At 43.6% G+C, this 23,847-nt stretch overlaps 1 protein-coding gene across 2 annotated transcripts in view; it reads left to right on the plus strand.

Moving 5' to 3' along the window:
- Window positions 1-222: 222 nt before the first annotated feature.
- Window positions 223-23,847, plus strand: part of LOC115092893 (AT-rich interactive domain-containing protein 5A-like) — a 45,901-nt gene continuing 22,276 nt past the window's right edge. For both annotated transcript variants that reach the window (XM_029604301.1, XM_029604302.1), the window contains exon 1: window positions 223-375. In XM_029604301.1, coding sequence (XP_029460161.1) covers window positions 372-375 — 4 coding nt within the window. In that variant the 5' untranslated portion in view covers window positions 223-371. The remainder of the gene's footprint in view (window positions 376-23,847) is intronic.

The raw sequence follows: 23,847 nt of genomic DNA on the forward strand, positions 1-23,847 counted from the left end.
TTCTCCTGCTGTATCGTGGACGATGCCAAGCTACTGCTGAAAACTACAACTCCCAGGGTTCCTGGTGGTGGAGGGGGTGGGACCTCACTCATTTGACCAACAATTTTTAAGGGCAGGAGGTGGAGTATGTGAGAGCTGACTAATCAGCACATGGAGGGTGTGGCCTGAGACCAAGTTTCTTTAGAGCTTTAGACAAGAGAGCTACATGGGGAGAGGATAAGAGACAGCAGGGGGCGAGGGGAGTGTTAGAGTCAGAGGGCATTGACTTACATGCAGAGTGCGAGGCAGGAAAAGGCAGCTCGGTGGGACTGGGGTAGGGGACCGCATCTCCCTGACGCCAGTCATCAGTGACCGGGCACTGACAGCAGAACATGGGTGAGATGAAACTCTTCTCTTCTTTTGGCTTGATCTGTGTAAATGATTCTCCTCTTACTGTAACAGTAAGTGCCAAAGGCTGACCGCCCCTGAGTTTGAGGAAGGACAGAGCAGACATTCTCTTTATTTATTTATGTCTTGCATGAATACTTCTTGTATAGATGCATGTGTTATGTGTCCGTTATTATTCAGTATGTGTGTGTGTGTGTGTGTGTGTGTGTGTGTGCACGCACTGTCTGGCATGTGTCCATGTATTGTGTGCTCTGGGGCAGGCTCTGGGGCAGGGGTGAGGAAGGAGAGGAGCAGAGCAGACTATCCTTTTAGGAGGTAAGGTGGAAAATGAATAAAGTTGCTGCCTGCAATCTTCCTCCCAGACCCAAGAACAGTTTGTCCAGTCAAATAAATAGCATTTCCCTCTCATTCCCCCCCCCCCCCCCCAAAAAAAGAAATATGGTGTGCCCAGCATACAGAAAGTGAGGTGTCTAAAATGTGTAACATGTTTTTTTCCACCTGCTGCTGTATGGTCTGTAACAGACAGAGCCCCCCCCCTTTGAAGAATAGTTTCATGAATTTGTTTCTCTGCAGCTGCTGACAGGGTGAGAATGCAGAAACAAGCTGTGGTTTTGCAGGGGAATCCCACAGCTTTTTCCTCCCTCTGAACAATATTCTCTACTTAATTTAGCAAGTACTGTACTCGATTCAGTAACCTCACATCCTGCCATCGCTTCAGCCCCAACTGTCCTCCAGTACTATTATGACTGCTGGTGAGGCCAAAAGAAGACACTTAGTCGGCCTTTCGCCCCAAGGTTTCTGGTACGCGTGTCCTTTGGATGACTGTGTATATGCCTGCTTGCATCTTGGCTTGCCTGCATGCACATATATGCGTGTCTTCTTCTAAGTGTGCTGGCATATACATGTTCAGCTGGGGGGAGGGGCTCTAATCACAGAATGAATTCTGTGAAACACTTCATAGAGTTGTGTTTCCGCTACGTTCAGTCATTTCCTGAATGTACTCGGTATTTTCAAGAACTAGCTGGTTGCACTTTGACAGCCTGACCTCATTCCCCCAGTGAGGATGCTCATAACCTTTACTGTCAAATTTCGGCGCTCTTAAAAAGTAACGATTTCTGCAGTTCACACAGACCCACAAAATCAGGCACAGGTGGAAACACCCTGCAAACGGGCCCCGGCAGCCCGTGGGTGCTTTCAACTGACTTGCAGAGACTTCAGATCTAGAAAAAAAATTTTTTTTAAAGAAAATGCTTTCCTTTCAATTCTTTTTAATATAAATATATATTTAAAAAACAAAAACCAAAATGAACATTAATCCCACAACTTACTGACTTAAAAATGTACACGCAAAGACAACATTAGAGAAAATTATTAAAAATGTGACCACCTACCCTAGAGAAAGAGTGACCTAACCTGTAGGTATCAGAGGGCTAAACATACAGTAACACAATAATCATGGCCTTTAAAGACCAAATAGTCCATCCATTCTGCCCAGCAAGTTGCGTATGGTAGTAACTGCCACTCCGTGCAGGTTATCCCCATGCATTCTGTCAAGGGTAATATCTGCAACTTCATGCAAGTTACTCCATACGTTCTGTTAAGGGTAGTAACTGCCACTCCGTGCAGATTAACCCCCATGCATTCTGTCAAGGGTAATATCTGCTGCTTCATGCAAGTTACTCCAGACATTCTGCCACTCCATGCAGATTAACCCCCATGCATACTGTCAAGGGTAATATCTGCTGCTTCATGCAAGTTACTCCAGACATTCTGCCACTCCATGCAGATTAACCCCCATGCATACTGTCAAGGGTAATATCTGCTGCTTCATGCAAGTTACTCCATACGTTCTGTTAAGGGTAGTAACTGCCACTCCGTGCAGATTAACCCCCATGCATTCTGTCAAGGGTAATATCTGCTGCTTCATGCAAGTTACTTCATACATTCTGTTAAGGATAGTAACTGCCGCTCTGTGCAGGTTACCCCCATGTGCTCTGTTAAGGATAATATCTGTTGCTTCATGCAAGTTACTCCATATGTTTTGTTAAGGGTAGTAACTGCCTCTCCATACAGATTACCTTCATGCATTTTGTTAAGGGTAGTATCTGCTGCTTCATGCAAGTTATTCCATACATTCTGTTAAGGATAGTAACTGCCACTCCATGCATGTTACCCCCATGCATTCTGTTAATGGTAATATCTGCTGCTTCATGCAAGTTACTCCATACAGAAAGCCTAGTAAATAATATTTGAGAGATTTAATGACCTATTTTTGTCACCAAACATTCTTTTTCTCTTACAACATAATTGCCATCTTTCTGCTAATTCATAGCACTAGGTATTTGTCTTCATTTATATTCTGAGACAATACTGTCCCTAACCCTACCTTCAAGATATCTCAATGTAACTAAAAAAATCTAGATTATATAACACAGGCTTTCTGCAAAGAATGTTAAAAGCTGCATCACATGCAAATGAATACTATGTTGCATTAGGGGGCCAATTTTTTCTTAGCTCTGTCCATGGTGCTGCCATGTTTGAAAAATGAGATGTGAATTTTCTGTAGTATCCAAAGAATTTTGTTTATTTTTTCTACTGTAGCATTTCTCAGGATTTTCTTTGAGTCCTATTTGCTTAAGAAACCTTATCACTACTGCCACTATGTTTAAATGTTCTAAGTTAGTTTGTGTACATTGCTACATCATCCAAATAAGCCATTGCCTACTGTGCTTGGGGTTGGAGAATACGGTCAACGAATGTTTGAAATGTTGCCAGAGCCCCAGATAAACCAAATGGCAAGGTGCAGAACTGGAACAAGCCTAGCAGGGAAACAAAAGCTGTCTTCTCTTTTGAAAATTCTATGAGATCTATTAGTCAGCAGTTTTTGCAAGATCTAAAAGTAGAGATGAACCTCATTGCCTAAACCAGCGATTCTCAACCGGTGTGTTGCGACACACCAGTGTGTCGCCAAGCATCAGCAAGTGTGTCGCAGCTTCTCGGTGTCCTGCTGCCCCAGTTGCATTTCCTCTCCCTCTCTTTTATTGCAACGAATCGCATATATTCTTCCACTAATATTGCTGCTGTTCCATTCGGGCAGGAACAGCAGCAGTGTTAGTGGAAGCCAGTGGTGTACTAAGGGGGGGGGGGGGGGGGTTGAGGGGGTGGTCTGTCCTGGGTGACAACAGGGGAAGGGGTGACATTGGGAGGGTTTTGTAGCACCAATCAGCTGATTTTACGTACAATCTGACTGCGCAGCTGCAGAAAAGAAAAGAAAACATGCTTTGCTTGCCCTGAGCGTGTGCTTCTCATACCAGCTCTGCTGTGCTCACTGGCTCCCATCCTGAAACCTCTCCTGGTGCCTCCTTTGCTTTGGCCAACAATTAGAGGCCCAGCGTGACACAGATTTGTGACAGGCAGGCGGGGGTTCCCATCCTCCTGCCAGCATTAGAGGCCCCCAGTACGGTAGCACTGTGGTATCCTACCAGCAGGCTGCGTGCACCTCGCCAGCAGGAAGGAGGACCACCTTGGTGAAGAGGTGAATCACATGGCATTGTGGGGTGTGAAGTTGAAGGGGTGTGAGTGAGGATGAGAAGGGGAGAAGGTGGTGAGTGACTGAGAGGAAAGGGGAGGGAGTGGAAGTGAGAATGAGGGGGTGAGTGACTGAGTAGGAAGGGGAAGGCGTGAGTGACAGAAGGAAGTGGGAGAAGGATATATTGGGAGGAAAAGGGGGAGTGAGAGTAAGGGGTTTGAGTGACTGGGGGCAAGGGATGGAAGATGAGTGGGAAGGAAAGGAGGTGAGAGTGGAGAAGAGGGGTGAGGGATGAATAGGAAGGGGTTGGAGTGAGTGACAGAGGGAAGTGGGGGAAGAAGGGAGTGGGAAAGGGGAATGAGAGTGAGTGAAGGGGGATTGAGTGACTGGAGGCGAGGGATGGAAGATGAGTAGGAAGGAAAGGAGGTGAGAGTGGGGGAAGGGGGATGAGTGACTGAGAGGTGAGATGAAGGGGAAGGGGGAGTGAAGGAGAAAAAGAGTCTGGAAGAATGACAATATAAAAGAGTGGAGAAAGTTTGTGTGTGCCCTCGATTAATCCATGACAATCTCAGGATTACTGGAAATCAAAAGTTCCCAGGTACAGCATGGGGGAAAAATTTAACCTTATTATTTTTAATTATTGGGTATTATTTGATATGCCTGCTGTTTTGAAATATGAAATCGATGTTTAGAAAAATAATTTAAATTTGTATAGTTGCTCTAATTATTGGATGATATTTATCAACTGTTTTGATATGTATATTTTTTAGTATGGTTTTACTATTCTGATTGATTTATATTTCTTGATTGTCTTGTTTTGAGGAATAGTGATATTCTATTTTTCCATTGTTGCACTGCATACAGAATCTGGCTTGTTGCAGTTTCTGGTTCAGTTTTTGTCTATGTGTGTAGGTGTGTGTGAGAGCAACAGACCCAGGAAGTGTGTGTGAGTATGTATGCATGTCACCAGTCTACGATAATCTCAGGATGACAGATTTGGAGAGTATGGTATTTTTTAAATCCTTATTAGTTTAAATTATTTGGTGTTATTTGATGTGTCTGCTGTTTTGAAATATTTTATCGATGTTTAGGAAATTTTACATTTATATATGGGTTAGGTGTGCCAAAGGAAGTATCCGCCCCAGGTGCCAAATACTTTAGGTATGCCACTGGTGGAAGCTGTCCATATCAGCAGCATGGCCCTTTCTTCTTCCTGCTCCCACAGCCCGGAATAAGAAGTGATGTAAGTGGGGAAGAAGAGAAGACCAAGCTGCATAAAGTAGTGGCAGAAGCGTGGACCCAGACCAAAATCAAGCCCAGCCAGCGATCAGCAACTGGAGAGCAGAGTTAGCCCCCGCAGCCAATAGGATTCCTCATTCTCAAGCCACAGGAGCTGGAGGAGGAGGCTACTGCAGCTGTCATTTGTGCTAGGGAGGAGGGAGTTTGTGAGTGAGAGCGAGCCAGAGGGAGAGAGAACAAGCATGTGTGATTGACAGCATGTAAGTAAGAGAGACCATGTTTGTGCAAGTGTAATTGATAGTATGTGTCAAAGTGAGAGAGCATATGTGTGACTGAGAAAGAGACAGGTCAGGGAGATGACAGGTGTGTATATGGGTGAAAGAGAGATAGACTAGTCAAAGAAGCGACTGGTATGTGTGAGGGAGACAGAGATTGGTCAGGGATGTGACTGGTGTGTGAGAGACAGAGACTGGTCATGGGGTGTAATTGGTGTGTGTGTGTGTGTGTGTGTGTGTGAGTGACAGAACTTATCCTATGTCACTTTAATCTTATGTTATTGATAATATTTTTTATTGTATTTTTATTCTCACTTTTGTCGAAGTTTTTTATTTTTCTTTTATTGAATTTAATTAATCTCCCTTATAATTTTAACTACACTGTAAACCGCTTTGGTCAGCATTTAATGCTGGTAAAACGGTATATAAAAACGTCAAATAAATAAATAAATAATAAAACTTCAGCAGCCACTGCTGCTTCTGGTGTGTGCTGTTGGCCTGCAAGGGAAAGGAGTAGGAGAGTTGCTGGAGAGAGTAAGTAAAGGTGGCTTTTTAAGTATATTTTTCTTGATTTACTGCCATTCTAATTATTGGATATTATGTGATTTCTGCTGTTTCGAAATATTTTATTGGTGTTTGAAGAATTTTTAATAATTTTTATGAGTTTTTAATTGTTGGACGTTATTCTGTTCATTAGTTGTTTTGAAACTTTTATTATAGTTTTACAGTTATTTCTGTGTGAGGATCTATACCAGCTTGACTTAGTCTGTTTTCGTAACAGTAGGTGTATTGGTGTTTAGAGCCTGGTTTAATATTTGTAGTGTTGCCTTTTCATAGGTAGGGTTTCCATAATACAGGTGTAACTTTGTGTGGATTAGTTTGTGTGCGCTATTGCAGATCCTAGGACTATTTTAGGTGCTATATTTCTGTTTCCATTCTCCAGGTTCGCACTGCATGCAGAGTGACTTTTTTGATTTTCCATTCCAGTTTCTGTCTCCATATTTATAATTTGTGGTCTTTCTGTCCTTGGTGAAGGTCAGTTCTGGGTGTGTGACCAAGGTGAGGTATTTTACTAGCATGTAGGCATTTGTATCAACCTTATTTGTTTCGTTTTATCAACAGGACATGCATTAGTGGTAAATTACTGTCTTTTCATAAGGAGGGGTATTGTGTCTGCCAGTAAAGGGAGTTTCTTTTGCTTTTACTGAAATGTCACCAGAATATCTTTTTTGTATGGTGAGTTGTACAGGGTAATGCCCTAGATCTGCTCTGCTCTCATTGCTGGGGGTTGAGGGGATTCCTGTGGATGCAGAGTGCATGTTTACATTTAGCACCGTGATGGTCACATGTTCAGTGTGTCACGCATGTGAAAACCATCTGTCAGGTGTGTCCCTGCCGAAAAAAGGTTGAGAACCACTGGCCTAAACTATTTACAAATTATAAAGGTAATTTTCAAACAAGCACACGAGTGCCCACATATACGGATGTGCGTGTAATTGCAAGTGGACAATATAAAATTTGCTTAAATCTACCCAACATTTCCCCCCAGCCTGACACACTTGAGGAATCAGATACATGCTAAGCGCATTAATGAAAAATATATGGAATTTTGGACTTGTCGAAAACAAGAAGAACGTTTCTGCTGATCTGGGACAGCTACCTGCAGTCCCTTCCGTCGAGGATGAGAAGCCAAATTTTAAATGACTATTGTACTTCTAAGCGGGTGACGCCTACATGATCTATGTTTTCTGGTGCACGCAGGGGAGGGGGGTGGGGTTGGGGGGATACTTCTATTATTATGTTCCAGTTATTGTACTAGTCCTTATAGTTGATTCTGTGAAGAGCACACCAGTGTCAGCTATGCTGTTATTATGGTTGAAAATGAAATATTTAATAGTTTGAAACATAACTCTACCCAACAATATATTCGCATATCTAAAAGATACACAGCACTTAAGCTCCCACTTACCCAGAAAGGTCAAAATGTATCCAAATAAGTGGTGTAAATCTGCTCTATGCATGTAGTTGTGTTCCTAATTTTAATCATTTACACAAGAAGATTTAGCTCGCATATTTTTCTTATCAGTTGTCAGTTTTTACATGCATAATTCCTCGAATTTTGTAAAATGTGCAAGAAGAAAATGACCAGTTTAACCAATTAGTCCATGCCTAGTCTGTTTGCAGCTCAGAAACCCCCTCCTGGCTCTTCAGCCTGAAGGCCTCCCCCAGACCCCTCGCCCAGTCTTTTTTTCACTTTTAAAATATTAATGATCACTTGCACCAGATATTGAGCAGCAGTAAATAGACTTATGTGCATCACTTTGGCAGGGTGTAAAACACCAATTTGCTTGCAGAAATGTAGGCCCCACCCTGGAATGCCCCTAACATGCCCCCTTTTTTTTTTTTTTTTACGAGCATTCTCTTGCTCGCACACGAGCATATATTTTGCCATTTTTATAATACAAGTTGTGCATGATCAGCCCATATACTTGCATATATGGGCCTTTTTATGCAAGTAACTCTTTTAAAATTCATCTATATTTATTCAGTCCTTAGGCTAAATGTCAATTTTTTTACTGAACTATCAAATTTAGGGACTAAAGCAGTGGCGAACCATGGGTGGGCCTGGGTTGGCCAAGGCCCTCTCACTTTGGGCTCGGGCCCACCCAATCAGTATTGTCTGGTGGCCGAAGAAGAGAGGCCGCCACAAGGCCACAGCGCACATGCTGGGCAAGAGGAGGAAGAGGCCTGCGAGGCCACCGGTGGACCCCATCCCACCATGGCCGAGAAGAGGAAGAGGACCGCAAGGCTGCCGGAGGACCCCATCCCACTGGCGGCCAAAAAGAAGAGGAGGAGCCCACGATGCTGCCAAGAAGAGGAATAGGACTAGGAGGCCGGTTGTCAAAGAAAAAAACGTCACCGGAAAGTGCCCGTTCTCCTGCTCCTCCACGTATGCCGGCCCTGCACCTTCAAAACCCGTGCAGCCAGTAAGTGATCTATGCTGATCTTGTGCATCGCGAGATCAGCACACAGGAGTACTAGCCGAGCGAGTTTATAATAGTGTGGGCAGGCACCAGGAGCAGCAGCAGAACAGGCTCCCCATTTTGCTACCGATGGGGGAGTCTGCCTCTGTTTTATGTTTGTCTGTGTGCGTGTGTGTGAATGGTAGCCTGCCTAGGTGTGTACGTGTGTGAATGGGAGCCTCCCTGGGGGTGCAGAGGGTGTGAATGGGAGCCTGCCTGGGGGTGGGTTTTTGTAAATTGGAGCCTGCCTGGGTGTGTGTGTGTGTGTGAATGGGAGCCTGCCTGGGGGGCTAGGGGGTATGAAAGGGAGCCTGCCTGAGTCTGTGTATGTGTGTGTGTGTGTGTGTGTGTGTGTGTGTGAATGAGAGCTTACTGTGGGGGTGTATGTGAGAGAAAGAGAGCATGTGGGAGTGAGAACTTGTGTATATGGGAGTGGGAGCTTGCATGTGAGAGAGAGCATGTGAGGGTCCCTAGGGCAAGAAATCTCATCTTTGAGAGACTTTCCTCACTCTAAATGACGTCAAATCTTCACCGAGGTGTACTGTGCTGTTCGTACGTCTCATTCTGCATGTCAAACTGGCCCCAAAACCCTAAACCACCACCAAAATCTCACCTCAAGTTATTAGCTGGCCCTCTTATAGTGATATAAATAGTTAACTACTATGAAGGCCTTATAAAGAATCTCTCTCTCTCTCAAAAAATGTAATCTTTATCACAAATTGTGTTACAGCCATTTTGGGCATATTGCACAGCTGAACACTAGGAAAAAAAGGTGTAGTTATTTCCAGCGTTAAAAATGTGCGATAATGCCCCTCATTTTCATGAATTCCATCCAAACCCTCCCCCCGATCCCACCCTTTTCAAAAATTTGCATTCACACCATGCGGTACCGTGATTATCACGTGCGTTATGGCATTAGTGCATGCATTATGATGTTATGATGGGTATTAATGCCATAACGCATTTTGATGAGTAACCCTGTTAGCCTGCTAAGATTGGTTAGGCCAAAGAGCTGTCCTAAAGTTAGCCAGCTAACTTTTCCCAGTAGGTTTGTTTTTGTGTAGTATATACTGTAGATCAGAAAGGATTCAACTCTTACTGCCTGCAATGACTTTATCTGATCAAATTAAGTACAGTACATGAACTATTTATAACATCTTATCCTCACAACTTTGCTGATTATGTTTTCTTTTGACTCTTCATAGAGGAAACAAACTTTAACTAAGGTTTTGATAGACACATATGGATTCAGCACATTTACTTTTTATTTAAAATTGTTAAGGATTATTATGGAAGCAATCGTGAAAACCCCTCACAAATCTTGCAGGCCCGCAGGCTCGCTATACCCATGGGCCTGCAAGCTAATGTTCAATGGAAACTCTCTGGGGAGTTTCTCTTTGAAAGTATGGGCAGCTGCAGGAACATGGGTATAAACTTTTGATCTGACTGGAAGCTAGTGCAAAAGTAACCTTGGGAAAGTACACATGAACTTTTCAAAATGAAATCCCCACATCTACTCTCCCTCCTCTAACTTAACCCTAACCCTTTTTTACCATGGGTAAAAGAAGTGCAGGCATTTTTACCTGCAGCATGGGAGAGGGGCACAACTTTAAGCTGTTAGGATTTTGCCTGTTTCACTGCTTTATCCTACCTTCCTGACACCTCCCTACCAGCAGAGGCCTTCAGTAAGCCTCTCTACTAGCCTTGTCAGGCTCCTCCTCACCGCCCTTGCCACGCCCAATTCCCAGACCTATGTAAACCTGCCTTGCCAGAAGTTCCAGGTCTTCTCATGGTATCGCTTCTGGCTCCGTGACCTGACCCCTGTTCTGTCTTGCTTTGTCTTGTGGCTTACAGGCCTGCCTTGCTCCAACCTTGTCTTGAGGCCTACCGGCCTTCTTCCTTCTGCTTTGCCTTGAGGTCTTTGGGCCTACTCTGGCTTCAGCCTTGTTGCCTTTGGGTTTGCATGCTCTTTGTTCAGTGTTTCCCTTGTCTGCCTTGTCTGCCATCTGCCTTGTTAGTTTTTCCTGTTTGTCCCAGTGTCCTGTCCAGTCTTGCCTATATCAGTGTCTTGCCTTTGCCTTGCCTTAAATCTATCTTGTCTAGTTCCAGGTCCTATTTATATCCAAGCCCATATCTTGTCCTGCTTGCCAGACTTCCTGTTTTGTGCCCTCTTTGCCAAGTCAGTCATGCCTTGTCTTCAGCCACAGTCTCCAGGCAGCCTTGTCCTGCTTGTCTCCAGCCTAACTTGTCCAAGCCCTGCCTCCAGCTTGTCTGTCCAAGCCTTGCCTGTGTGGACTCACCACTATGATGTACTGCCGCCGCAGAGACCTACTGACTTCAAGGACTCAACCTGAGGAGGAGGGGACTAGCTAGGCAGAAGACTGGTTCTTTTCTTGTTCCAAGTTGCGTCTTGCCATCCCATATCGCTCATAAGGTGGATGTCCCTGACTCAGGCAGCCATAACAGAATGGACGCAGGGAGCCATAACATAAACTCTGCCATTTTACTTGTATGAGATTGTTTTAAAATTTGCTGAAATCCACGCATAAAAACCGACGTGATCCTATTGAAGATACACACACACTAGTTGTGCTCGAGTAACCTCTTAAAATTAGGAGCATACTTATGCACAGTTGGTGCATTTAAAATTATATACTTGTAAATGCACGCTCGATTAAAAATTCTAGCATCCCCTTGTGTGCCGATATGGGCGTGCAAGTGCTCGTTTTAAAATTGACCTCATAGTATAAGTAAAGTGTAAAAAATCATCACAATTCATTTTTTATCATATAGCATCAAAAACTATTCAGTAGCAGGCCGATTCAGTAAAGTCCGCGGGAGAGTGGACGAACGCCCGCTCTTCCGGCGCGCACACCAACCCCTCGCTGGTGCACGCGATGCAGTATTCAAATTAGGTGGCGCGGTAGAATCGGCGGCTGTCAGCGAGTTTGACTGCCGACGCTCAATTTTGCCGGCGTCGGTTCTCGAGCCCGCTGACAGCCCCGGACTCAGAAACCGGACGCTGGCAAAAGTAAGCGTCCGGTTTTCGGCCCGACAGCCGCGGGCCAAATTCAATTTATTTTTATTTATTTTTTTTTTTTAACTTTTTTTACTCTTCAGGACCTCTGACTTAATATCGCTATGATATTAAGTCGGAGAGTGCACAGAAAAGCAGTTTTTACTCCTTTTCTGTGCACTTTCCCGGTGGCGGAAGAAATTAGCGCCGACCTTTGGGTCGGCGCTAATTTCTGAAAGTAAAATATGCGGCTTGGCTGCACATTTTGATTTCTGAATCACGCGCTATTAGGTGCCGCAGGTTGACGCGCGTTTTCCTCCCCTTACTGAATAAGGGGTAAGGGAAAACGCGCGTCCAATAGCAGGCTAACAGTGCGCTCTGTCGGAGCGCACTGTACTGTATCGGCCTGTAGGTAAATAAACAAATGTTATCCTATGCATAAATCTTTATTATTAGCATTAACAGATACTGTCTTAAGAGGATTCGACACAGACCAATCATATTTACTTATCTTACTTGACCTGTCTGCTGCATTTGACACCATGGATCATACTATTATGTCTGAAATTGAACAGTGATAAAACCCTCCGGTGGTTTATATCATATTTAAAAGATTGTACCTTTCAGGTAAGAATCGGTAATTCCCTATCAAATAAAATTGACTTGGATTCAGGGGTATCGCAAGGGTCATCTTTATCCGTAACCCTTTTTAACACTTATATGCTATCATTGTGCAAGCTGCTATCAGGATTAGGCATGTTATTACATACACGCAGATGATATGCAATTTCTAGTTCCTATCGAAAATTCCATAGAACATACTTTGAAGCTGTTAGGGGTGTATATATCTGCAATACATCAATTACGGATTCATATGAAATTGGTTTTAAATCATCAAAAAACAGAAATTATACTGTTAAATAGGAAATTACTATCAAAAGCACCTGTCTACTTAAAAACAGAATCCATGCAAACAGAATTGACTAACCATGCACGTAATATCTGGGTATAATATTAGATGGTAATCTCAATATTAAGAAGTATATGAGTGACAAAATAAGAGATGGCTATAATAAACTACATATTTTAAAGCTTCTGAAATATCTACTTAATTATGAAGATAGTCATACAGTACTTCAAAAATTAATATTTTCCAATATAGATTACTGTAATGCTCTTTTATTTGGTTTACCTGTAAACACAATAAGACCATTACAGTTATTGCAAAATGCCACAGCCAGGGCCCTGCTGGGTAATAAAAAATATGATCGCATTACTCCAGTACTCATAGCTCTTCATTGGTAACCTGTAAAATTCAGAATACAATACAAAGTACTGTGCCTATTACATAAAGTGATCAATAACGATAACTCAGAGTGGTTGAATGCTTCCTTGCATCTTTATACTCCACAAAGAAATTTAAGATCAGCAAATAAAAGGCTTCTAAATATTCCGTCTGTGCGAACTGCACACTTAGGTGAGGTAAGAGAAAGAGCTATATTGACTGCAGGTCCTAAATTATGGAACTCCTTACCTTCGGCTCGATCCAGTAAGGCCGCGGTAAAAACAGTGAGGTAGTGTCAGGCGCACCCTTCCTCCCCGCACGCACAGTTCTCTTCACTAACTCCCCGATACTCTCCTCTAATCGCATGCAAATGCATGCCGCGGCTGTGAAGCGTTAGGGAAGGGTTATGCCCGCGCAACCCATTTTACTGTATAGGCGCTGTAACAGCGCCTATACAGTAACCTGGGTGCGCTGGTACCTGTCATTTCAAATGACATTTGAAATGACAGGCACCAGGAAGTGTAAAAAAGTTTAAAAAGTGTAAAAAACAAAAAACCTGTGTGTTACATAAAAAAATAAAACAATTTTAAATACCTGTCGGAGGGCCGTGGGTCCAGGCGGCCGGTGGGCGGCGGGCAGCCATCAGCGGCATCCGGTAGTCCCTTCTCCCTTCCAAAATCGCCAAAATCGCCAAAATCGCCAAAATCGCACGGGCGTGTCGGCAGCGGGGGGGGGGGCGGCAGCAGGATCCGGGAGCGGCGGGTAGGCAGCAGCGGGGTCCGGGGGGGTCCGGGGCAGCGGCAGCGGGGGGGGGGGGGGGCGGCAGCGGGGGGGCGGCAGCAGGATCCGGGAGCGGCGGGGTCCGGGGGTGGCAGCGAGATCCGGGGAGCCAGCAGCGGCAGCATGTTCGATCGCGCAGGCAGGTAGGTGGCAAAGTAAAGATGGCCGCCAGCACGGGAAAATCGTGCAATTGGCCGCTGAAGACGTGACGTCACACCCCGTGACGCCAAACGTCGTGACGTCACGTCTTCAGCGGCCAATTGCACGATTTTCCCGTGCAGGCGGCCATCTTTACTTTGCCACCTACCTGCCTGCGCGATCGAACATGCTGCCGCTGCTGGCTCCCCGGATCTCGCTGCCACCCCCGGACCCTGCCGCTCCCGGATCCTGCTGCCGCCCCCCCCCCCCCCCCCCCCCCCCCCGCTGCCGCTGCCCCGGACCCCCCGGACCCCGCTGCTGCCTACCCGCCGCTCCCGGATCCTGCTGCCGCCCCCCCCCCCCCCCCGCTGCCGACCCGCCCGTGCGATTTTGGCGATTTTGGAAGGGAGAAGGGACTACCGGATGCCGCTGATGGCTGCCCGCCGCCCACCGGCCGCCTGGACCCACGGCCCTCCGACAGGTATTTAAAATTGTTTTATTTTTTTATATAACACACAGGTTTTTTGTTTTTTACACTTTTTACACTTACCATAGCAGGCCCGAGCCTTGCTACTTTTTTGTTTGTTTTTTTTTGCCCTGGTCCCGTCCGGTCTCCTGCAGCCCCGTCCGGTCCGGACGGGGCTGCAGGAGACCGGACGGGACCAGGGCGGGTAAGCAATGTTTTTACCCTACACTACACTACACTAACTCCTACTAGGGGGAGGCGGTAAACTAGCAGGTTAAGGCCGCGGCAGAACAGCGGGTTACGGAGGAGATAATATCAGCGCCCGTTACAGTATCGCAGGGGAATAGTTAATTCCTTCATTATACAGCTTTTTCGTTCATTTACATGCCGGGTGCGGAAAGGGTTATGCGTCTGTTTTCAGAAGCGATACGGACGCGTGAAACTGGACACTGTATCGCCGAACTGCCTTGCGCGCCCGAATTGTGCGCTACGAGCACGTTACAGACGGGCAATCCTCGAGCGGACGATACTGGATCGAGCTGCTTGTGAGTTAAGACTGGAAAGAGATTTTATGGCATTGAAGAAAAACCTGAAAACCTGGCTGTTCAAACAGGCCTATGAGAACATTAATGCAAATTGAAAGAGCTATCAGAAATAAGACAATGTAAGGAGAGAAAGTTAATAGAAGAATAAATGGAAGAGGCTACTTTATATTGTATTAGTTTGAAACTAAGAAATGTTTAAAAAATTCACACAGTTTTTTTTAGGTTCTTATGTTTCCAATAATTTTAATTTAACTGTTATGATTGTTCATAAATTGATTTTAATATTTTAACATGTTTATCCTTGCTCTAAACTGTCGTGATTGATAATAGAACAACAGCATATATAAATATAATAAATAAATAAATAAATAAATAAATCGTTTGAATTCCCCCTGCAAGCAGCGCCAGTACTAATGAGTTCTAAGCTCACCTTTTAGTGGATTCTTACTTTAGATCCTTAAACCCAAAGGGCCAGATTTTCGAACCTACGTGCGGGAGTAGATTTGTGCGCGCAACCCGGCACACACAAATCTACGCCCGATTTTATAACATGCATGCGCAGCCGCTCACATGTTATAAAATCCGGGGTCAGTGCACACAAGGGGGTGCACACTTGTGCACCTTGCGCGTGCCGAGCCCTAGGGGAGCCCCGATAGTTTTCTCCGTTCCCTCCGAAGCTGCTCCGAAATCGGAGCAGCCTCGGAGGGAACTTTCCTTTTGCCCCCCCCACCTTCCCCTCCCTTCCCCTACCTAACCCACCCCCCAGCCCTACCTAAATCTCCCCCCCTACCTTTATTATTTAAGTTGCACCTGCTTCCGGGCAAGCGTAGATTGCGCGTGCCGGCACTTGGCCGGCACGCAATCCCCCGGCCTAGCAGACCTTCGGAGGCCTCTGACCATGCCCCTGCCCCGCCCTGGACCGCTCCTGTCCCGCCCCTTTTTTCGAGCCCCGGGGCTTGCGCGCATCACCGAACCTATGCAAAATGGGCTCAGCGTGCGTGGGAGGGGTTTAAAAGGGTTCCACACGTATATTACGTGTGTAAACCTTTTAAAATCCACCTCAAAGCTTTTAGTTCATCTTTCCATCTGATCATGGATTTGCTCGATTCCTAAGGGAAAACTGGGGCATTCCTAGGTCCTCTACTCACAGCAAATCTTCAGACAGCTGGACCAGTTAATGCCAGCACGTCTATTTCTGCATTTGCCTTGGCAGCTTGTCAATATATATTTTTCTTAGCCAGTGAGACACAGTCTTCAGATACTGTGCAAGACTGAATTTGATTGATGATCTCATAAATCCTTTTCGTGTTATGCAAACATACAAGGTCACATACCTACTTTAAAGTTCAGTTTGGAGACTTTTTCTGTGCTTTTCCAATGAAACACCCAAACACTTAAGGATAGTCACCTTAAGCTCTTTGATGTCTCTACTGACACTTGTATCCAAAGCCTAGTTTGGAATGAATCCAGTCAAGTGGTACAAGTCTTCCCAGCCTGTTTTGCCACCTGGACTAGGCTGTCAACTGTAACCAGATACATTTTAAGATTATCATTTGGTCTCATCTAAGTGTTAATTCTGTGGCTGAGGATTCTCGTGCAGGGTCTGCCATCTGAGCTGCCCTGCTAGTCTAAAAGTTCTAAAACTAGTGGTCAGAGAATGAAGCTCGAGCAAACTCTGAAAATATTTCTTTATAGAAAGGCTGGTGGATGCATGGAACAGTCTTCCAAGGGAGGCAGTGGAGGTAAAAACAGTAACAGAATTCAAGAAAACATGAGATAAGCAGAGGATTCCTAGTTGAGAAGAAGTAAGGGGAAAAATCAACTGTTGTCATTGCACCAAGAAATAAACAGAGCTGACTAGTTGAGTCTTACATTGCTTATCTGCCAGCAGATTATCTGTTTCTATGTTAGTCTGCTTGGGCTCCAGTTGGTGCAGCTTTTCTGGAGCTTCAGCTGATTCTAGTGCTGAATTTGAAAGCTAAGAATGCTTTTAACTCTCCTCTATGTGCAAGGCTTTAATTTTGGAGGAGCCCAAAAAGTGTGCAGAAAAGCAGAAAATATTGCTTTTCTGTGCTTCCTCTGACCTAATATCATGGCAATATTAAGTTGGAGGAACTGTAAAATTCGAAATGTCCCTACCCAAAAAACTTTTCAAAACAGGGTGCTGGCAGTCAGGTTAGGAAAAGGGACGCTCAATTAACGAGTGACTGTTTTCCTAACCTGCTGACAGCCACCTCTCCTGGGCTTCCGCTGCCGAGGAGGCACTAGGGGCGCACAATTTCCCCTAGCACCTTCTTTTTACCACAGTAGCCAATTTGCATTTTGCATTGGGCTCCCCAGAGATGTGGATCGGCACACATTAACGGAGCGGACACTCAATCATGAGCGCCCATTTAATGCGCACCGATATTGCATCAGCCTGATAGTGCATACACACATGCCCACTGATAGACATGTAGAAATGCACTGCAGGTATACAAACATTGATACACTGATATTTAGGCACCACTGATAAACAAATGCTGGCAGACACACTGATTTACATATTGCTGATACAGATGTTCAAAGATATGTGCACCAATGAAATTTTGTAGTTTTTAATTTTTCATTTTGTAGTATCTTTGTATTCTATGAAATTTTTTTTTTCAGCTGTTATAAGCTGCGTTGGGTGATCCTTAGGGATTGATAAAATGGAGTATAAATATAATAGAACATAAAACAGAACGAATAAACATATATACACCACTGATAAGAAGAAATAGATACAAACAATGATAGATACGGCAAAACAGATGATACATACATATATCACTCTGGATATATCATAGATGTTTATATGTACATAAAGACATACATGCACAGCTACACGTATATTTTAATGCATATACTCACACATTCCCACCGACAGATACACAGACATGAGCAGTGCATATGAAACATACAGAGGTCAGTGTCATCACAAGAGGATGAGAGGCATGATGTTATCAGAATTGACTAATACTGTAAGCAGGAAATGTTTGAATACATATTTTTTTTTCAAATGTTGAATGCACATGAAAACCCTCAAAAACTCACAGTAGTGACTATGTTGTGAAATTGTGCCCCCGCTCAATCTCTGCTTCCAGGAGGGGATCCCTAATCTTCATGGCCCATTATCTATTTTCTCCCTGTGTTCTAGAGAAGGAATCCTCAGACCAGTCTTCTGTATATTCTTGGGTCCTGGGGATGGTACCCCTGGGCCAGCGCTGATGCCTGTTTCCTCTCAGGTCCTGAGGGAGGGATTTCCTGGATCCATGTTTAATTCGTATCCTCCTGCGGCTCAGAGAAGATATCTACAGTTAGTGCTCACCGTATCTCTCTTCCTGGGACCCAAAGATAGAACTCCTGACTCACTAACCAACCAACAGCCAGGCCCAGGACCAGGCCCAACCACTTCCCCTGCTTTTGGAGAGATGAGCTGGGGGAGAATGTGATGGCAGGTACCAAGGAGAGAAGGACTGAAGGTGGGGTAATGAAAGAGGTTAACTGGAGGAAAGGTGTGAAGTTGATTGGGGAGGAAAAGGGAATGGCAATCCGCTGCTAGGAAGACAGCAATTATACTGTTTCAAGGTCCTGCTCACAGATTTTTCCTCTTCTCTGTTATCAGTTTAGCTCAATCTACTTGTTCAGAGTCAAAAGCACGTGTGTGCATATCCTTCAGTGTCTGTACTATGTTGGTGGTGCGGTGAACAGGAGGGCACCTATATCCATATTTGGTGGAGTTGCACGAAGATTGTATCTCTCTGGCACCAAACCGCTGACTGGATATCGAATATTCTGAGGGTGGGAGATGTATATGATGCCTGTCATATGCTTCTTGGGAAACCAATTGAAGAGCTTACAGTCCCTAGTCAACGGTTATGTCAACAGATCTTTTCAGCGGTTAGAGATGAGGTTGCCCTATTCTGGAAGTAGGTTGGGTGTCCCTTCTCGCCCAGCTATAATCACCTGATTGCTGGACACTCGCAGGATAGACTACCTAATGGCCTTGTGCCTCAAGAGATTGGCCACATTTTCAAAATCCTGGGATCCCTTTGATAAATGCACTCTTCTCAAAATAAGGGTAGATCTTAGAAAAGGGTGTGTTATGCCTTACCTGTATGTAGTCCCAATCCACGCCCCCGATTCATGTTATCACCATACCTCCAGAAAAATATTTACTGTGAAGCAGAAATGACTCAGAACTCTTCTGTGGCAGCGTGTAAGGATTCTTTACTTGGGAAACTGGAATAGAAAAATAATAAACATTCTATAAACAGTTACATAGCTCTGTACAGGTGATTGTGCTGACATGATCAGCAAAATAGACAGGGAGGAAGATGCAGACTCAATTCACTAGTACAGGTTACATCCTATGTAAGGAATCCTTACAGTCCCACCCCCTCCCATACAAGGTCAGGGAATGCTAACCCCATGCTGTCTGGGCTGAAGGATGACCTCTACTATCAGTCGTCCAATACTATTGACCAGAGAAGCAGCCATATTCAGCCTTATCCGGTTAGGCGTGGCCCATAGCAGGTCTAAAGTTATCCAGAAATGCTAATCCGGCTAACTGTAATACTTATCCAGGTATATTCAGCAGCATTGCCGTGAATATCCCATGTAAGTTATTTGAATAGTTTTATCCGACTAACTTACGTAGCTGGAAATATTTTAATAGTGGCCCCCTCCCCTCCCCCCCCATGTATGTAGGACAATGGAAAATGCCCTAACACAGCATCCACATAAACGGGGTGAGTTCTTTATTTAGCTAAGATTTTTTATTGTGGAAAACTGTACTGTTATCATATTTTAGTTTAAATCTTTTCATTCAGCAAAACAAAAACTTTGAGCACCTTTATCTTGTGTGCCCACAAGTCAATTCAAGTTCCAGTTTTAGGAATCCCAACCTTCCCCTCCCCCTTCCACATCCCTGATACATAAGAAGTATATTTGTGACTTAATATAATCGGATTGCCTACTACAATACTTATAATGTATTCAAAACTAGACAAATAAAAATGTATGTTTCCCATATCAATAAAAATTGTTTTTTTCCTTGAAGGACTCATTGTCATCCTATCATGGAGAGAATTTCTCCATTGCCAGTAAGATGGTAGAGTCTCCTCCCACCACACCAGCAAAATGGATTTTTTTTTCCCTAACACGAATGCTTTGCAGGCAAAGAGGACATCTCCTTTCTTCAAAAAAATACTTAGAAAGATCTTTTTCAAATAGTACCAATTCGGGGAGAAAAGAAACCCCACATCCCAACAATCTATTCAGGTAATTTAAGATCCTCCCTCCAGAATCCCAAAACAACAGGGCAACTCCAAAAGACATGGTTCAGAGTATCCTCATCCAATTTACATTTCAAATATATCTTAGATGAGGTTATCTTAGCTTGAAAGGCTGGAGATTGAGAGATATATGCCATATGCAAAAATGTAAACTGTAGCTCCCGCAGATACATTTTCAAGGAAATACCCTGAGACCCTTTGAAACATGCCTTAACCTCTTGTTCTGTAATACTAAATGCACCCTCCTTTACCCATCTAGCTGTGACCACCTCATATACTGTATTCTGGGACATCTTCTGCGAATCTTTATATAATACTGATAATTTCCTCCTTTCCACATGGAAAAAATCTTCTAATTTAATCACCACAACTTGTGATAAATCCCCACTTTGTAGTGAGAGATGAGAGAACATAATGTTTTAACTGTAAAAAGGGAAAACAATCTATAGCCCTCAACCCAAACTGGTCATGTAACTCCTGAAATGATAGTAGTTTTCTATCCACCGTTAACACATGTTGCGACAAAATAATACCCACTAAATACCAGTAAATAATTTGGATTGGGATCCCTGAGAGAAATCCAAGTTCCCCCTAAGAGGCAAAAAAATAAGAGCTGACCTTGGATAACTTCAAGATAGCCATTACTTTATACCACGCCCAATGGATAGGAGAAATTAATATATTGTTCAACTGTTTTTAGAAATTAGGTTAGTCTTAGCATGGAGCAAATACCGTAAATGTAAGTGTCTCGTAAAGCATTTCTCACTTTCCAAACAAACATACTTTGCTTCCTCAAATACCCAATCCCTCACTATCCTAAGCAAACAAGCTAAGTTCTAGTGATCCATGTCAGGTACACCCAACCCTCCCTATTCTATTCGACTTAAGCCTATGAAATGCGATCCTTGACTTTTTTTCCCCTCCAAATAAATACCCCAACCATACGCTCCAGTTTTCAAATATCTCCTTGCTGTAACTTAATCAGTAAAGTTTGAAGTATATAAAGACATTTCGGGAACATTATCATTTTGAAAAGATTTATCTGATCTTTCAAAGACAATGATAGGTGTTGCCATAATTGGAGCCTAGCCTTTGTAAAAGTCGAACGGTAAGAAATTAATTTGCTATATGAGGTCTAAATCAGGTGTCATTTGCAATCCCAAATCACCTAAAGTGCCTGATGCCCATCTTAATGAGAAATATCCCTTCCATTGATTTTGAACTGAGTCGGGATTCTGTTAAGGGTAGTAACTGCTGCTCTTTGCTGGTTAACCCCGTTCATCAGTTCCACAGATCATAAAGGTCCTCGTTGGCTGCTGTCTAAATCCAATTCCACTTTTTCCCCTGCCGTTGAAACAGAGAGCAATGTTGTAGTTGCATCAAAAGTATCAAGTTTATTGGTTAAGGGTAGTAACCGCGGCTCCAGCAAGTTACCCCCATGCACGCATTCTTTGTTTCCTTTAGGAATTGGCCATAGAAGCAGTCCTGTGTTTTTTCCCCTATGTCTGTGTAACAGTATCCCAGACCATGGAAGTCGGGGGTCCTTGGTTGTCTTCTGAATCCAATTCTTCTTTTCCCCCTGCCATTTAAGCAGGGAGCAATGTTGCAGTTGCATTAAAAGCATCAAAGCAAGACGATGTGATGATCTTTATAACAGATCTACATAGATCATTACCAGCAGTGTTACAACTGCAACATCAGTTTGGGCTATTTGCAGGCCTTAAAATCAACCAGAATAAATCTGAAGTCATAAATGTGACGGGTACTACCCGCATGAATTGGCCGGGAATATTTCCTTTGAGATAGGTGACGGGCGAGCTTAAATATTTAGGGATCAAAATACCATTAAAAATACAAGATATCTATAAAGTTAATATTCAACCCTTACTGAACCATACCACAACCACCCTAGCTCAATGGAGCTCACTGCCCCTCTCTTTAATAGGACGAATCCAACTCTTTAAAATGATCCTTCTTCCCAAATGTTTATATATTATGCAAATGACACCCCTCTGGGTAACCAAGCGAGATCATAAAATATTATCCCGGGCCCTGCGAGGATACATTTGGCAGGGCAGACGGGCCAGATTACCACTCGAGATCATAATGAGACCACTGGCTGAGGGAGGATTAGGCCTCCCAAACCTGCAAATGTACAATTTAGCATGCTGCTTACCCTATGTAAGAGACTGGCTCCTTTCACTTTCAAACTTCATCCCATACCAAAGTCTCTTGGAGTGGTACAGCGCGCCTTCACTTAATAATCTTTTCCAAATAAACAGTCGGATACTACCAGCGCATCATAAGACACACCTACTGTTGGGTTCATGTAGGAGGGCATGGATGCAGCTATGCATACACTGTCACCATTTAAACCGCCTATCCCCATTAATCACTATTGCACATCACTTGCTATTCGCCCCAGGTTTAGACACGAGTACCTTTCCGAGATGGAAGAAACACGGATTAATCTACATTTATCAGTTGTTTGAACCAACATCTGAGAGATACCTAACCCTAACAGAATTACAGCAACAATTCCAGGTATCTAATACAGATTTATTTGCTCTGCTACAGGTACAACATTTCATAAGGAGCAAACCGCTACAATTGGTAGATTCTGCGTCTACAAAAAAGATCAGGGAAGTCCTTCAAGTGGGGAAGACTCAATACCCCACCATATCTGCTTTGGTGAAGGCACTGCCAATGATTACAGAATCACAAGGAATATACTTGAAATGGAGGGAGTGGCCCCTCTTCACTCTTTCATTCACTGACTTTAAAACTAATTTCACTACTCTCCCTGACATTTCAGATAACGTAATTCTGAAAGAATCCCATTACAAATTTCTCTGGCAAATGTACGTAACCCCAACCCGAGCCTACCAGATGAAGATCACCTCTTCCAAGCTATGTCAGAAATGTAGGCTATTCGAAGGTACCTTCTTCCATTATTTTTGGGAGTGTCCTGTAATACTGCAATTTTGGGAAAAAATTAAGCTACAGTGTGAACAGCTCACCCAGGTTACGTGGTTTTACTTCCTAACTTATGGCTTTTTGGAACCACTAACTTGTTATATCTAACTCTCAAACCTGCAGACACGTTATTTCTTAAAAAGGCTGGCATGGTGGGTCAGAGAGTTATTCTATCAAAATTGTTAGCCGAGCAAGGACCTGATTACGAACACTGGTTACAAAAAATGATTCAACTATGTTTTTTAGAATATGTAACAGCCCAGAGTGTGTCTCCAAAAAAATTTGCACTTAACCTAAAAATTTTGTCTGCCTTTTCAACTTACTTATCTCCCACAATGACCCAAAAGTTAGATGATACCTGAAGCAGGTCTGACCTTATTACCAGTGTTAACGCCACTCCCACACCCCTGGTATACATTCACATTCATTTCACATTTATCTACATTTACCCACACTTACTCATATCCACTTCACTTGACCATAGCTCTGTTACAGCAGAACCATGGCATATCAAAGGTAGGTTGGACAGATATAATAGGAAAGACTAGGGGTGGGGGAGGGAATAGTAGACACAAGTTAGAGGAGCCCGGATAATATATCTGACCTTTTCCATACTACATGCGTCTCTTATTCCTGTTAACACGTAAAGATGTTCTGTTAATTGTCATAGCAAATGTTACCATGATATGGTTAAATCTTGAAGAACATTTAATATATGTATGCATATCTATGGATATCCTTTCCCATTGGGGAGTACAATTAGTACTCATGTTCTTACCCGATAAGGAGGAATTGTTTGGAGACCTGTTAAAATGTTGGTTATTTCACTTGTTAAACCATTAAAATTTTATAAAAAAAAAAAAAAAAGCA

The sequence above is a fragment of the Rhinatrema bivittatum genome, chromosome 5 (genome assembly GCF_901001135.1).
Source record: "Rhinatrema bivittatum chromosome 5, aRhiBiv1.1, whole genome shotgun sequence".
Lineage (NCBI taxonomy): Eukaryota > Metazoa > Chordata > Amphibia > Gymnophiona > Rhinatrematidae > Rhinatrema > Rhinatrema bivittatum.